This window comes from Epinephelus lanceolatus, chromosome 3 (assembly GCF_041903045.1).
Source record: "Epinephelus lanceolatus isolate andai-2023 chromosome 3, ASM4190304v1, whole genome shotgun sequence".
Lineage (NCBI taxonomy): Eukaryota > Metazoa > Chordata > Actinopteri > Perciformes > Serranidae > Epinephelus > Epinephelus lanceolatus.
The window spans coordinates 11,019,137-11,035,277 of NC_135736.1; the positions used below are offsets into that span (position 1 = coordinate 11,019,137).

At 41.2% G+C, this 16,141-nt stretch overlaps 1 protein-coding gene across 6 annotated transcripts in view; it reads right to left on the reverse strand.

The window, feature by feature from the left end:
- grin2bb (glutamate receptor, ionotropic, N-methyl D-aspartate 2B, genome duplicate b) overlaps positions 1-16,141 on the reverse strand; it is a 140,883-nt gene that overhangs the window by 97,334 nt on the left and 27,408 nt on the right. For all 6 annotated transcript variants that reach the window (XM_033624417.2, XM_078164883.1, XM_078164882.1 and 3 more), the window contains one exon: positions 14,314-15,015. In XM_033624417.2, the coding sequence (XP_033480308.2) occupies positions 14,314-15,015 (702 nt within the window). The remainder of the gene's footprint in view (positions 1-14,313; positions 15,016-16,141) is intronic.

A 16,141-nucleotide genomic window follows, 5' to 3' on the forward strand; every position in this document is an offset into this window, starting at 1 on the left:
ACATTAATACATTCGCATGCATCAGAAACAACAACAATGGTGGACTACACCTGTATTTATATTTTGCTAGCACTGCTAGGTCTAATGACTACTTTACATCTTGAGTGGGTTTCATACTTCTGCATCAAATCAACACCGCACCTACCACACCGCGTAGGCTCTGAGTAGACAAGTACCCTATGCCGTAAGCTACACCATAGCCTGATGATGAGCACCAATTTCCTGATGTTAAATTCAGACAAAACTGAAGTTATTGTTCTTGGCTACAAACAACTCAGAGACTCTTTATCTGATGACATAGTTTCTCTAGATGGCATTGCTCTGGCCTCTAGCACTACCGTAAGAAACCTCGGAGTAACATTTGATCAAGATTTGTCTTTTAATTCTCATTTAAAACAAACCTCACGGACTGCATTTTTTCATCTCCATAATATTGCGAAAATTAGGCCTATCCTGACCCAAAAAGATGCAGAAAAATTGGTCCACACTTTTGTTACCTCAAAGCTGGATTACTGTAACTCTCTATTATCAGGTAGCTCTAGTAAGTCTTTAAAAACTCTCCAGCTAATTCAGAATGCAGCAGCACGTGTACTAACAGGAACTAACTAAGGAATTTAAAATCCTACTGTTAAAGGAGCTATATGTAAGAAATCTAAAGCAAATAGTCGTAAAATCCTCCTAACATGTCACAGAGACTAAGGAATAATGTTCATATAACATACTGATCTCACCGACAACAATAGTACAGCCAGAATATTCGCATTCATCATGTTTATGTTTTGAATTTGTGTTTTGGCCTGTTGCGCCACCCACCGCCGTCTACCAGTCACGCAGTCAGTAGAGTCTCAGCATCAGTTAAAGTTACGACTGAGCTACAGCAGCACAACAAGCAGCATTAGCAGTGTCCCTGTACATAGCATTAACAGTCTCCTCAGCTGTATCCCGGCAGCAGCGTTAGCAGCAGAGAAGCCTGACTTGCTCGAACGGTCCGCTGGAAAACGGAAGATCGAGGACGCGGCGACACGGCCCTGCCACGGCAGGGCACACAAATCAGTCTCCAGCGTGCCGCTGTCCAGCAACCTCGAATCTGTAGGGGAGGGGGGGGCGGACACGACTCACGGCAGTATTTTGAATTTGAGTGCAGTAACCGTTTTGGCCACATTCTTACATATAACTTATAAAGCTCTAAATGGTCAAGCTCCGTCATATCTTAGAGAGCTCATAGTGCCATATAATCCCACCAGAACACTGTGCTCTGAGAACGCAGGGTTACTCGTGGTCCCTAAAGTCTCCAAAAGTAGATCAGGAGCCAGAGCCTTCAGCTATCAGGCTCCTCTCCTGTGGAATCGTCTTCCTGTTGCGGTCCGGGAGGCAGACACCATCTCCACATTTAAGACTAGACTTAAGACTTTCCTCTTTGATAAAGCTTATAGTTAGGGCTGGCTCAGGCTTGCCCTGTACCAGCCCCTAGTTAGGCTGACTTAGGCCTAGTCTGCCGGAGGACCCCCTTTAATACACCGGGCACCTTCTCTCCTTCTCTCCTTCTCTCTCTCTCTCTCTCTCTCTCTCTCCCTCTCTCATGTCCTGTTACTGCATCTTGCTAACTCGGCCATTCTGGATGTCACTAACTCGGCTCCTTCTCCGGAGCCTTTGTGCTCCACTGTCTCTCAGGTTAACTCGTATCGCAGTGGTGCCTGGATAGTGTGATGTGTGTGGTTGTGTTGCTGCCGTGGTCCTGCCAGATGCCTCCTGCTGCTGCTGTTATCATAAGTCATACTTCTACTGTTATTATACACATATGATTATTGTCACATATGTATACTATCAGATATTAATATATACTTTCAACATATTGTACCACAGTAACCAGAACTATAATTATAATATTATTACTTTCATTAATGTTGTTGTAAGCTACTGTCATTACCATCTGTCCTGCATCTCTCTCTGTCTCTGTCTCTCTCTCTCTCTGTCTCTCTCTCTTTCTGTCTCATTGTGTCATACGGATTACTGTTAATTTATTATGTTGATCTGTTCTGTACGACATCTATTGCACATCTGTCCGTCCTGGAAGAGGGATCCCTCCTCAGTTATTAAAGGGGTTTTTTTGGGGAGTTTTTCCTTATCCGCTGCGAGGGTCATAAGGACAGAGGGATGTCGTATGCTGTAAAGCCCTGTGAGGCAAATTGTGATTTGTGATATTGGGCTTTATAAATAAAATTGATTGATTGATTGATTGATTGATATGCACCTCCCCAGAGATGTAACCACACGTCGTGGCAACACAGACCTCCTGTTTATTTTTGGAAACTGAAAATCATTTCCCTCTGTGGAAACTATGCTTTCATTTACTTTTACTTCACAGATAAGAAAAAGACAATTGTGAAGACAATTAAGTCCAGACCCCATTGCAGTTTAAGTCCTGTGTGTGATTTATCCTGGCTTCGTATAAGTAGAGGAAAACTCTGCTAGCCACTCGGCTAATTTATGCAGTGTAAAATGTAATAGGCTTATGCTACTAACGTTAGCATGTTGTATTTGTTGAGAAAATATTTTAAGTATAAGACAATTGTCTGTCGGTGAACCTTTTGAGTTATAACTGGGCTGAATTTTGCAGCACTATCTTTTTTAAATGTTGCTGTTGTTCCTGGCTTCATATGAGTATAAGAGGACTAAGCTATTATACCATGTAAAATGTCATAGACTTGTGCTAATAATGTTAGCATGTTGTATTTGCGGGGGAAATGTGTCCAACAAAAGACAAGTGTTTTGTCTGTGAATCTTATTATATAATCTTATGTTACCCCTCAGCAAATTCATTCATGTGTGTTTGAAATTGTCGCTCTTAAGCCAAATTCATTCTGTGTTTTACGTGTGTTTTGAATCAATCAGACTTTACAGCACTTAACAGACACCCCACCGCTGACTACCGTTTTGGTGGTGTAACTGCAGGGCAACATGGACATGCCACCGCACAAGTATAAATGCTCACAACGGTGTATAAGTCAAATGCGTAGGCTCTGCGTAGAGCCAACGCACAACTATAAATCCACCCCTAACATATGCCGAATTTCCATTGCATGGTATGGCTCGACTTTGCACGCTGGACTCGGCTGCCGCCCTAGCATACATTTGGTTTTTGTTTCTAGTGTGGACGGACATATTTTGCAAAATGAAGGTTGTGTGGATAGAATTCTTTTATACGGAGGAGAAAATTATCAGTTTTCAAAAATATCTGTACATGCATGTGGCCTAAATAACAAAACACAGCCCAAGAACACAACCCTGGACATTGTCATAGCCCCATTCACTGACAGAAGCAATTCAAAGCTTTGTTGTTTCATGAAATCACAGATTAGTGTGAGCGCTTTTGATTTTATCTTGCAGAGACTGAAGGTCGTGTCCTCAGACAGTATTTATATGGAGCTGCCAAAGACCACAGGAACAACACACAGTTCAAGAAATTTTATTTTAGGGCTGATTTTCTCCCTATTCCAGTATCCATCAGTTGGACTTTTAAAAGGTTAAATGTACGGCAAAGCCAGGAAAATAGGAACATCAATCAAATTCAGACTGCCATGGCATTTCACAGTGATAGAGTAGGTGAGAGAGAGAGAGAAAGTGTGTTTAAAGCTCTAATAGGATGGGATTAGTTTTACAGAGAGAGGATGAGCAAAGTAGTCATTACTGGAGCATGTCTGTTGTGTCAGTCTCTTCAAAATCTATGATTTTATTCACTGTTCACGCCTCCAAATGTCCAACAAAAATAATTTTAAAAAGTAGTCATGTCATTAATGAAATTTGTGAGACTGATAACAACTGCTGTGTTATTTAAATAAGGGACGGACCACCAGCTCAAACTAAGAGCTTGTTCAAACTTTTCTTTGCTCTTGTAAACAAGCTATATTGTGGCTGTTCAAGTGTATCAGCATCAGCTGTGGAAGTTACATTTGACATATGGAGCAGTTTTGTTGCAGTGACAATGCACAAACGAAGCAGACTCTCCCGTCAATGTAATTTCTGAGACTGATCACAGAGGTGTCCTGCGCAAATTGGCTTTTCACATTCCACACATTTTCTTGAAAACTAATCCTGTCTAAACAGGATTTAAGATGGAGTGTGACAGAAAACTAAAGAATAATATCAGATAATAGTTGCATAAGATGTAATATGCACATGTGCAGTTTATTATTGTAGTTGTTTAATTCTTTTGTCTTTTGGGATTGCTCCTAATTGCGAACGGGGGCATTACGGAGGCAGTCGATTATCCCCTCATGTACAACCAGCAAGTATAATGGGATACATGGTGCATGCAGGATAAAAGGAGGAGACTCATAAAACCACAAATTGGGAATGAGAACAATAGGATGAGAAAATAGAGTGCACCCTTGGCTCAAACAATCATGTCAGCTGCGGCAGATTAGCAAGGACCTAACAACCAGCTAGTCAGGCTAATGTCAAATAATACCGGTCTAAGTGGCCAAACAAGTCCCTGAAATAATTTACTTCCATAGTCGTGTCTGTCTTACAAGAAGGCCTCACACACTTCTGCTTAAATGATGCCTATTTAAAGATAGAGAGGGTGTATAATTGTAGTAATCAATCAAGGGGTGGTGAATCAGTTTTCACTGACAGACAATGCAATGTCTTTTCTAAAGCAATACAAAGGCAGTTTGTTCTTCTTATACACAGTATTTTGCTGTCCTTTTGATTGGAGAAATAACACTTCAAGAGAGCCACAGCACAGCAGCCCATTCATCCATGAGTTTTACCCCTGACCACCTGACAGACAGTTTTTCACTCCAAGAGAGATTTATATTAAACAAGCAAGAACTTTAAGCCTCCTGCATGGTTAGGACTTGTAGGCAGTGCTGAATAGAATGACAAAATCCTCGGGAAAAAAAATCAACTTTAAGGAGACCGGACGGTTTATGAGAAATGGTATCAGGATGCTGTGCGCCTCTAGGTAGCTTGTTTGCAGTGAAAACAACGGCTGTAATCTCCCCAAACACAGGCAAAGAGGCTATTATCATTGAACACCAGCATGCTCTACGTGTTCGCACACGTGCATACACACATATGCACAAAAGCACATACACACACACAGCTTAAGTCCCAACAATAGATCTGGAAGACCTCATTAGTCTCCAGAGCCGGAGTTGAGTGTGGGCCGAGGCCAACTCTGTCGTCCTATTATGCCAATACCAACACATGGCACGGTGTGAATTAATGGCTAAATGGAAGCGTGCAAATTGTTTGGTGCATAATGGGTCTACCTGCATCTGTCACTGATTCATTATAATGGGGTACTGGAAAGGAAAATAAAGCCAGGAGTGCTACAAGGTATCAGGCAGGTTTACTTGGTCGCACCACCAAGTATGTGGAGTAATGTGGTTTAAAGATCAAATGCCATCAAAAGGACACATGTGTTCATTGTTGGAAATCAAATTGCTCAGTGACAAGATGTAGAGAAATCCTATATAGAAGGACTGCAAGAGGATCTGGAGCACAATAGATTAGACCTAACTGTGGACTGATAAAGAATGGACTTGGCAACCTGAAGGGAACTGAGTTATTGATGCTGGAAAATCACTCACTCACTTCTGCAGCAGACGTATGCACACACAGCATGTTCATACAGCTCCCTGCCATGACTCTATATAGGCTTCATGTTCCACCTCATCCACACAGCTCTTTGCCATGCCATCTGTTTGTCACTCTTTTCTACGATCTTTAGTCTCCCTTATTCCTTTACTCAAAATAGAACACCATTTTTTGTACACCATGATTGTCACAAGACAAGCTCACAAGGCACAATATGAGCACAAAGAGATCCCAATCAAAGCACAGAAATATTTACTGTTAATTCAACACATCTATTCAAGACTATGTACAGTATATCCTTTATTTTAAGGCATGGGTCTTGTATAGCCTGAGAACCAGACGAATCTGCAAGTTCATGTTTCAATTGCTCTGGCAGATGTAGCTGGTCCCGGTCCTGTTCAAACAGATTTGCACCCTGCCAGATCCTGGGCAGGCCAGTCACAACCATGAAACGCAGATCAAACTGTCAAACTAGGCAATGCTGATCAAATATGAATCCAGAGTCTGTTACCACAGGCCTATTTCCTGCCTGAAATTTTAGCTTGCTTTTTAGTTGTGATTTGAAAGTTTGTGAGCTGGCCACCACGTGTTTCCTGTTAAAAAATGAACCAAGCACCACCCTAACTTGTATGTGTCACTCAGCGCTACGTCACATTTCATTGCTCTGATTGGTTGTAGAGACATTTTGGTCTGTGCCTGTTGAGAGCTCCCGCCAAAAATTGAAAATGAACTGGGAGGTTCCAGACTAATTCACATACGTAAATATAGCGTCTGTTCCAACACACCAAAGCTCCTTGGCCACTTAGTCTGTAAGGTGTCTTAGTTGTCTCAGCCTCACACCAGGCAGGGAAAAAGCTAAACAGTTAATTGAGAATACAAAAGAAAAAACGACAGGCCAAGTCCTTCCACAATTACATCTTGCTCAGTCCACTACCGACTCTATGGGCTCTGGTTTCCCGGTGCGGTGCAGGGTGACGCAGGGTGGCAAACCCGCGCAGAGCTAGTTTCGAGCAGTGTAACCCGATGCGCGCTCAGTTTGGTAGTTTGGCAGACCGAGGTGCACTGAGATGGGTGTGGCGGCGCAGCAGGGGTAGGTGTCGACAGATCCAGCTTGGCACAGTGACAGTTTCTTGCCAAAAGGCTTTGCCGAAGGTGTGCTAAAAGCTCACCAGCTGAAACCAGGTCTACTGTCAGCGCAGGCGGAGCGCAGCCAGTGTAAGCCGAAGTTTGGCTGACTGGCGGACAGTGCGAACACATCACCAAAACCTCACAGGCAGGTTTCCAGAATATCAGGCACATTAATAATAACATAAATAGCCACAAAACCACTATTCAATGCAACTATCTGCAATCAGCACATAAATGTATCTCTCTATCGACTGTCCCGTCACATCTGATGTCAAATCAAAGGGGATTGGCACCGTTTGGCACGTTTGGCACGCGTAATGGAAACCCAACCTGATTTGATTAACACAGCTGCAAACTAATGAGTTCACATCCTTCTCAGCCAACCACAAACAGCCACAGCATCAGATAGGGAGTATATATTCAGCATCTGTCATCTTAGAAAAGTCAAAAGAAAAGAAACAGAGTGAGACTGCGAGAGAGAAAGAGAGAGCGCGCATGCGCATGAGAGAAATGCAACATTGATTTACAATTGTGGTGACCTCCTCCCAGGCTACCTTTGCATCATCAGCCCGTGGAGGTCTGCTCGCAGTTCCGTATATTCGGACACTGTGAGCTTGGACCTCCCGGACCAAAACATCATGTTCCTCCTGGGAGAAGTTTGGCCGTCTGACGCTGCTGCTCTCTTCTGCCATGGCAAATTGAGTAAACTCTCATTATGCATTCGCGCGGCACATTTAAGGGCGAGGAGAGGGGCTCATCTGGTTGGTGTGATGTGTGTAAAACCCACTCCACGCCTTCTCTCCTCCCTCTTTCCGACTTGCACAGGTAGGAGGGACAGAGGTGGGAAAGAGGAGTAGCTGCGCCAGCGTGCACGGTGTGCCAAACTTGCAAAATCCGCTTGGCCACACCCAGTTGGCGAAGCGCAGGTGCGCTGCGCCTCCACCTTGCCCGGTCTGCGAAACTAGAGGCCTATGTCTTATTTCTATATATTCTTACCAAACTACCTGTTATTATACACTTAAACCCTGCATATCCAGTCAAAACCTTATTACAATCCGAACCAACACAGATTTCATGTTGTCATGTGCACTAAATTGCCTTACCGCACCATACCTGTTGTAAATAACTTATGCCTGTATTCTCACACAGAAAGAAAGTAAATATAAAAATAACCTTAGCACAGTCCGCTACTATACACTATTCAAAATATACAGAAACTATTGTGCAAATAATGTTAGGGGTATATATTATTATTGTTTTTTTATGGTTTGTGATTTTAGTTTTGTATTGGCATCTGAACACAGTTTCTCCATACACATTACTGTCAAAAGGATACTGGTTATACACAGACTCTTGTCTCGTCGTGTTTGGATTATGTGATACAAAGTACTCTGTCGAGACAGGACAGTGGGCCCATGTGTGAAATGAAATACTGAGTTGTATTGGATGTCTTGTAATTTGATATTGACATGTTAGATTGCTTTACACAAATTAACTTTTTTCCTCCTTTTTTAATTTCATTGGCATTCTCTTTCTTCTTATTGTGTGTTGTGTAACAGAACTCCCAGTAATTATTTTCATTTCATTTTGAGTGGTTTGCCATTTATTTTCTCGATTAATCAATGAATCGTTTGGTCTATAAAATGACAGAAAATAGTTGAATTGGAAATTCCCAAAGCACAAGATGAAGTCTTAAAAATGCTTATTTTATCTATATTATCTGACCAAGTGTCTAAAATCTAAACAGACTAAGACTAACAGACTGACAGACTAACATTTTTGGCTTTTTGGCTTAAAAAACTGGAACAACAATTAAATTGTTGTTGAATTTGTTGTTAGTTTCAACTAATTCATATCACCAATGTGTTCAACTCTACTTTTGTCTGCTACTTTTTTTCTTTTTCAGGTATGGATATGGGTGGATATGTGTATAATTGTTAGAATGCACAGTTTTGTTGTTTCGTTTGTCTCTTTGTGTGACTTAAAAACTAAAAAAATTGGACATTAAAAAACACACTGAAACAGCTACAGTGGCACAAAAAAAAAAACACTGCGTCACCACACTGAAATGTAATTCACCTCTCCATCCTTCATTACCTCTCAGCCTCACCACCCTTGATCCTCTGTCCCTGTGTTTCTACCTCTGTTTTGACACTTTAATCTGTTCATTTCTAAACTTCACTCCCATCCCCACCACACAGTGACTGGGGCATTAAAACCCTGTAGAACTGCTCTAAGAAATTATCAGGTCTTTTTTCTCTCTGTCTGTAACCACTTTCATACGATATTGAGAAATATATAAGCAAAAGGTTGCCATGACAACCGAGTCCAACGCATCTGAGCCCTCCTTCTGTGTGTGTGTGTGTGTGTGTGTGTGTGTGTGTGTGTGTGACTGACAGAGAACATGTAAGGGATTGTTCATTACTTATCAGAGGAGGGGGTGCCCAGGGTGTGACTTCTTTTTTTTTTTTTTGTTTGTTTGTTTTTTGACCCTCCCTGGAGCTACAAATATCCTTGAGTGACTTGTGGAAAATGTACCACCCTCCCTCCACCATAAATTAGTTATTAGACTTTAAAACTTAACATTTGATGTTTGAAAGTTAAAAGCTGAAGATGAAATACTGGAGTTTTCATTCTTGTCGTCATGCTGGTTAAATCATGCAAACAGTATTTCTGGCCAAATCTTACATGAGACACGTAGAAGAAAGTAATTTTGGTGAACTATCACTATTTTAGGCTCAATTCTGGTTACGTTTTTTCTGACAGAAGCATTTGTCGCAAATCATGTGTTCAGGGACCGTCAGATATTTGAAAATCAAATGATAATGGCTATGAAAAATTGTGTAATTTCAGCGATTTTAAAAGAAAACGTGCCCTCTAAATCAATTGTTTTCACATGCTTTCTTTTGATATTTAAAGAAAAAATACCTTGGAATGCATGTTTTCTTTAAAAAATCAACTGTAAAATACAAGATAGTCATTTAAAGTTATGTTTCCCTCCTCAAAGCCAAAATAAAAAACATAAGTCCCTCCCCAGAGCTTAAAAATAATTTGACATGCCTCCCATTTTTTGCACCTCCTCTTCCCCCCTCATACATAACAAACAGTTCCTAAGGATAAAGGTTTACGGGGAACAGGCCAAGTGAGTGGAAAACGCAAGTACCAGAATTTGCTCAAAAACATAAACTGATGTCCAATGCAGGTCGCCTTCCCTTCCACATCTATCTTTTCCTCTTATGTGTTGTGTTCCCTCAGCAGTGCTTTTACATGTCTGTTACGCTCTTACCTACACTTTCCCTCCTGTCACTCAGTTTGTGCCCTCTGTCTCTCTGTCAGCTGTAAAATGTGATAATTATATGTTGAGCATATATTGTTTGCTCTCTCCTTCTTTATTTCTACAGTATCATCACTCCATTGTTCTTTTCTATCATTTCTACCTCCATGTAATCCATTGTTCTGCAACAGTCTTTTATAAAAGAGATTGAGAAAAGGCCCGGCAGACTTTATGGACCACTGGATGGCTCGCCATGCTGTGGGGACGTTAATGCAGTTCTCTTTGAATTGGAGCTTTTATTTGATTATTTCTTTATTCCTGAAGTTGAGAGATAGCCTTGATTTAAATGTTATGTGGAGCAACAAGTAAATCTGGTGGATCAGATCTCCAGATTATAGCAGTCTGCTCTCAGTGAAGTACCTTATTATTTGCCAAAATTGCTGCAATTCATCAAACATAACCAGTTTTTCTAATTAGGGCATTCAGAGAGCTGACAATGACATTGGTAAATATGTCTGTTAAGATACGTGACTTCACATTACACATGAATAGCATTAATGTGAAAGCTTTAACTATAATAATTTCAAGAAATCACTTTTTCTAATTATCATGCAGATTTATGCAGCGAGGCATTCTAAAATCTAATCAGATCAGGTAACTGCAGTATGAGAATCAAGTTTGTGTATTAGTTTGTGCTTGAGCTAGAATGCCTTTGAGAAATAATGACTGTCTCATGAATACACAAAATCCTTTGTAACCTGGTGACTGGACAAAGTAATATCACACCAACAACAACCATGTAATGAAAGCAGATGGTCCTACAGTGTTTCAACTATCCAAAGCAAGGAGTTTGTACTTTGTGAAAAATAATTTAGGACATTAACATTATAAACAAGCAGTGAAGAAACATGCATGCTAACTAATGAATGCTGCTATTGTGCACTTTGCTTCTTCTTCACCATTATTTACTCCAATTTTATCCGAAAGGGTTTATTTTATGAGTACAGTGTGTTGCTTTTATTTGTTTATGATCCAAAGATAAATCTAAACAATAGACAATTCAGTTTTTCTAAAACTAAATTACATTTTGTTTTCTCTTGTACTGCTGTGATCTAATTAAAATGTGTTTTAGTTTCGAGATTTAGATTTTTAACTCTTAAACAGCTTCCACAAAGTTCCTACAGGTTTGGACCCTGACACACCAAGCCAACACATTCTCACTTCGACCTTGTCACACATTGACGTTTTGGTCGTGGACTGTCCACATCCACATACGACGTGCAAGGTACCCTGGGTGCGTTGATTGTTGAAGTTCTGGGACACTGTGTCACCTTCTTTCAAGATACGCTTCCGTTTTCACAGGAAATTTAACGTTTACATACAGTCTTTTTCAAAACAAACGCACTACGTCAGTACAACACTGCATATTGACGTTTTTTTTTCCTTCAACAACAAACACACATGGTTAGGTTTGGGCAACAAAAGGAAGTGGTTAGGTTTAGGAAAAAAGAACAGGGTTTGGCTTTAGAATCTTACAGAACACAAACACTGCTCTCTCGGGTAAAGGTCAGTGTTTGTTGGACCCATGCGCCACCCCTCCCGCCCACCCAACTTGGACTATCGCCACTTTAACCTTCGGCCTTGTCCCGCCATGTTTACCCCTGGCACCGATGGGCGCCGTTAAACTATAACAGCAACTGGCTGTGTATCATGCCGACCTTAAAGGGCGTCTTTGTTCGTTGGTTCAGCAAGTCACTGCCCAAGCGCCTGATTTCGACAATTTCGGAGTGAGACCGTGCTCACCAAGCCGAAAACCGGCTGTTGGTCAATGTCGGGTTGCCAGTGAGCATCTGTCACCCCAGTCCTTGCCATGTGTCCCACACTGTCAGCCCTCATTGGCCCTTGTCTGCTTTTTTTTTTTTTTCCCCCCAGCTGATTCACTTTCTTGAGCTGAGAAGTGAGATAAAAACAAAGTTGTTATATTAGGTAAGGCTATTCTTTTTAGCTGTTGAGCTAAACGATTTGTAATTGTTGTGGTACTGTTTTCTAGTGCACAATAAATGTGCTTTATGTCTTCAACTTTGTGTTGTGTTGCTAATGTTCTAACTGGCTAACTACCACCTTGAACGTCCTGTCCATCTTCCCTTCCCTTTTTTAATGCAAATACCAACCATCGCCACCTGCTGGTGTGGATAGTTATTTCCTCTCACACAGGTGCAGAACGTGCGTGCTGGTTGGCTATTGGTTGGTTTAGTGTCTTTGCAGTGTGTTTATATGCAACTTTTTCGCCAATACACAGGCAACGTGAGGCCACACTTGGACTTCGTCACCACTAGTTCTTTGATGTTGGTTTGGCGTGTCTGGACCTTAAAGGCAAGATAGCTTTACGAATTTTTCATGTCATTCAGGATTAAATTTACTATCAGTTTTACAACAACCAAGAATTAAGAAAATAACAACATGAACTGCCAATCAATTACTAAGGGTGTGGGGCAATTTTGCTCAAATGTTAATTGTAAATTATGTAACAAGACTTGGCAATTTTGTGTTTCTCACTCTGCATGTGGGATCCCACTGCCTCCAATCCCATCATACAGAATTTGAAAAACTTAAAAATACACAGAGTCTCATATGCATTGCCTTGTATGAGCTTTAGCAATGTCACAAAATCTTGGTCAAATAGCCAAGTTCTGTTGAATTTGTGCTTTACCATGATGTCCTGGGTACAATTACATCTAGCTAGGAGACAGTGAATCCTCTGCTCTGAGCAGAAACAAAATATGACTGTTGTCAGTTCTGCTATCCTGATCTACGTAGTGTTAATGCAAGAGGCACTCAGTATTTTTTTTTATACATTATTTTGAGATTTTTGCCATGCAACATTAGAAAAAAGCATTTCATAAAATTCTATTTCCCGTGTCTTTGCATGTTTAGGACTTGTGAAAGATTGATTTAAGGCATGTTCATACCAGTTAAGGCCTTATTTTTAAATTAATAAAGTCAATGCCTTTTAAGGCTTCTTAAGGATCCACAAAAACCTTGTTCTAGCTGCAGAAAATGTTTGACAATGTTTTTTTCACTCAAATTAGCTTATAAACAAACAAACACACTAGTTCCTTTTTCCAGAGTAGCCTATTCAACCACATGGCGTTTGAACAAATTCCATCTGTTGGCAGGAGATGTGGCTGAAAGCTCTGGACAAGCTAATGAGATTCATAAAATAATGATAAGATATAATTTGCCAAACTATCTCCAAGATCAAGAATGATATTTCATACTCAAATATCTTGGACCGACTCAACCTTTATCAAATAAACTGAACTAAATATACCTTGAAAATCAAACACACAGTATGTTACCAATACCATTACTCATACCAACAAGATAGCTGCAGAGAATCTCTGTTGCATGTCCCATTTTCTCCAAGAGGTAGGCTGCATCAAAAATCTAATAAAAACCCAACCTCAGCCCCATATGGATTCTGTCATTTTTCTGTGAGGGACTTAAACATGGCTAAGCCTATTAACACGACATTATTTAAGGATACATTTCAAAGCCATTGTTCTGTTTCTGGATCAGCGATTCTTCTTGTGCGGCCTGGTTTGTGCCAAATCTCTTGTATCCCGATCCCACAGAGATTTTTTTTTGTTTTTTTCACTTGTTATGTACTCTTTTGTTTCATGCTGTGAGTCCTTTCAGAGTTGAGTCGACGCGCTGTCAGGAGCTTCAACATGACGTCAGGCTCACAGAGGAGGTCAATTAACAGCAAACTCAATCAGCTGAGAGACTGGGTTAGAATGAGAAGCAGCACTGAGTGGTGGGAGGCTGATGCATCTTAAAAGAAAGTATGAGAGAAAGTTTTTCTCTACATTTCCTTATTATCTTAAACAGAACAAAAAAACTAATACTAGATATCCTAAATAAAACTATTACGACTTTCATGAATGAGTCACCTAAAATATAAGTAGATTATCTTAGAGATAAATGATTCAGTTATTTGTTTTTTGTCTGTAAATCTTAATTAAAATGGTTGCAGTTAACATGATTTTGCAGGTTCTTCAAGGTGGCTGTTAAATTTAATCCCACCCAGGTGCTATTTTCCTCATGTTAGGTATTTTAAAATAATCTTTTACAGAAATCACATCCAAGAAACATTATTGTAATTACTGCTGGATAATGAAGCAACAACTTACAAAAAGATGTCTATTCCTGCCTCACTAATCACTATCAGTATTTGGCCCTGGTGATTGTGCAGTGTGGTCAAATTATTGGTGAACAGTTCACAATGCAATGTTTTCTTTTCCTACCTTGGCAGCCATGACCATAGCGGAGCCTCCCCTTATGCCCAGGATGGGGATGTGTGTCTGGGCAGAGATGAAGTCCAGGATCTGAGCGATGGCCTCTTGGTCTGTGTCATCACCGAACACTACGCCTTGCAGAGAGTTCCTCGTCATTTGTGCGCAGATCCGATTGATGATACTCTTGGGGTCTGTCTCATTCATTGTGACCACCTCGACTTTGGGAGGGTAAGGGATGTGGAGGAAGTCTTCTTTCTCAAGTCCAACCCCCAGGGTTACTTCACTAGAGTTGCCCACCAGGATGACAGCTATACTGAGCGAGTTGATCAGTTTGGGATTGATTGGGGGAAGAGCCGGCAAGGCAGGAGAGTACTGAGGAGGAATGGCAACGCCTCTCTGACTGCCGCCTCCCCTCTGGCCACCTTGTCCTCCTGGAGCACCTCCAGGCCCAGTCCCTGGACCTCCACCCCTGCGAGACTCGCAAACGGGCAGAAGGAGTATTGAGAGTAGGAGCAGGGAGAAGGACAAGGAGAGGAAGGGCAGGGTCAGCCGAGGCTGAGAACAAAGATGATAAGAGGACTGGTCTGAAGGAGGAGGGGGAGGAGGGGGAGGATGATGAGGCAAGGAAGGGGAGACGAAGCGCTTGTCCTGAAGACGGGAGGGAAAAGGGTGGAGGCTGACAAGCATTGTGGAGGAGTGTAAATGCCGTCCCTGGAGGGAGAGAGAGGGAAAGAGAGACAAAGAGGCAATAAACAAAAACAAAGTGTAAAAATACAAGACCAATTTCAAACTTGCTGGCTCAATCTATATCTGCCAACATTAGCATATCAGAGATACATATCCATATATTATATGTCGGCTGATGAATAATCAGGAATTGCAGTCAGGGTTGGAAATTAGCACCAGCCACCATGCAGCAAAATGCTGGTAAAATATGCAAGAGGCTGCTAGATTTGCTTCACACACCAGGCAAAAACACAATGGTAATCCATTGATTGGATGCTCGATCTTGGAATCCACCAGCCACAGTGGCAGGTGGGAAGAAAGTGAATTTCCAACCCTGATTGCTGTACAGAAATGCCAAAGACATGTTTGTCATTATTTAGAAACAGTATCACCATTCCACAGTTTGTACACCAAAGAGCACTGACAGCCTTATTTTTTCAGCTGTAAAATGTCCTTCTCAGTACATTTGGTGGTCACAGTTACATAAATTAAAGGGGCTCAATGTGAAATTCAGAGTGCATGAGTTGTCTGAACAGTTCTCATCATGGAGGTGGCTGAGCCGGCGGCTAGCAGCTTATGGTGCGAACTCCATAAACAGCGCTAAACAACAGCAACAGTGCTGACAGAGCTAATGGTGTTAATCACGGGGGAACCAGATGGTGGGTGCTAGGCTTCTGCAACAACGCTATCACGATATCAGGACTACAGAAGTATTTCGCTGTATCTAATCGTATTGTGGCAGACTTTGTAATATCTGCAAATATTGTATCGTTGTCAAAAGAATCGATTTCATATCATATCATGGTGATACTAGTGATTTACACCTCTACTGGAAAGATGGTCTTTTAATAAAACTGGGCTGTCTATGCCAAATACTTTTGAAATTGGTGCTACATGACCAGAGAAAACAGAGAAAAAGACCTGTGGCTCCAGAGGTAGAAAACCTACAACTACCATAATGCATTGCACCACATCAGACCAAAAACTGCTCCTGCTAGTAGGGTTGTCAAAAGTATCGATACTCTGAAAAGTATCAATACTCAAACGCTGTATCCAGATACAATACTAATTTACAAAAGTATCAATACTAACAGTGCAGGCCACCTCAGCG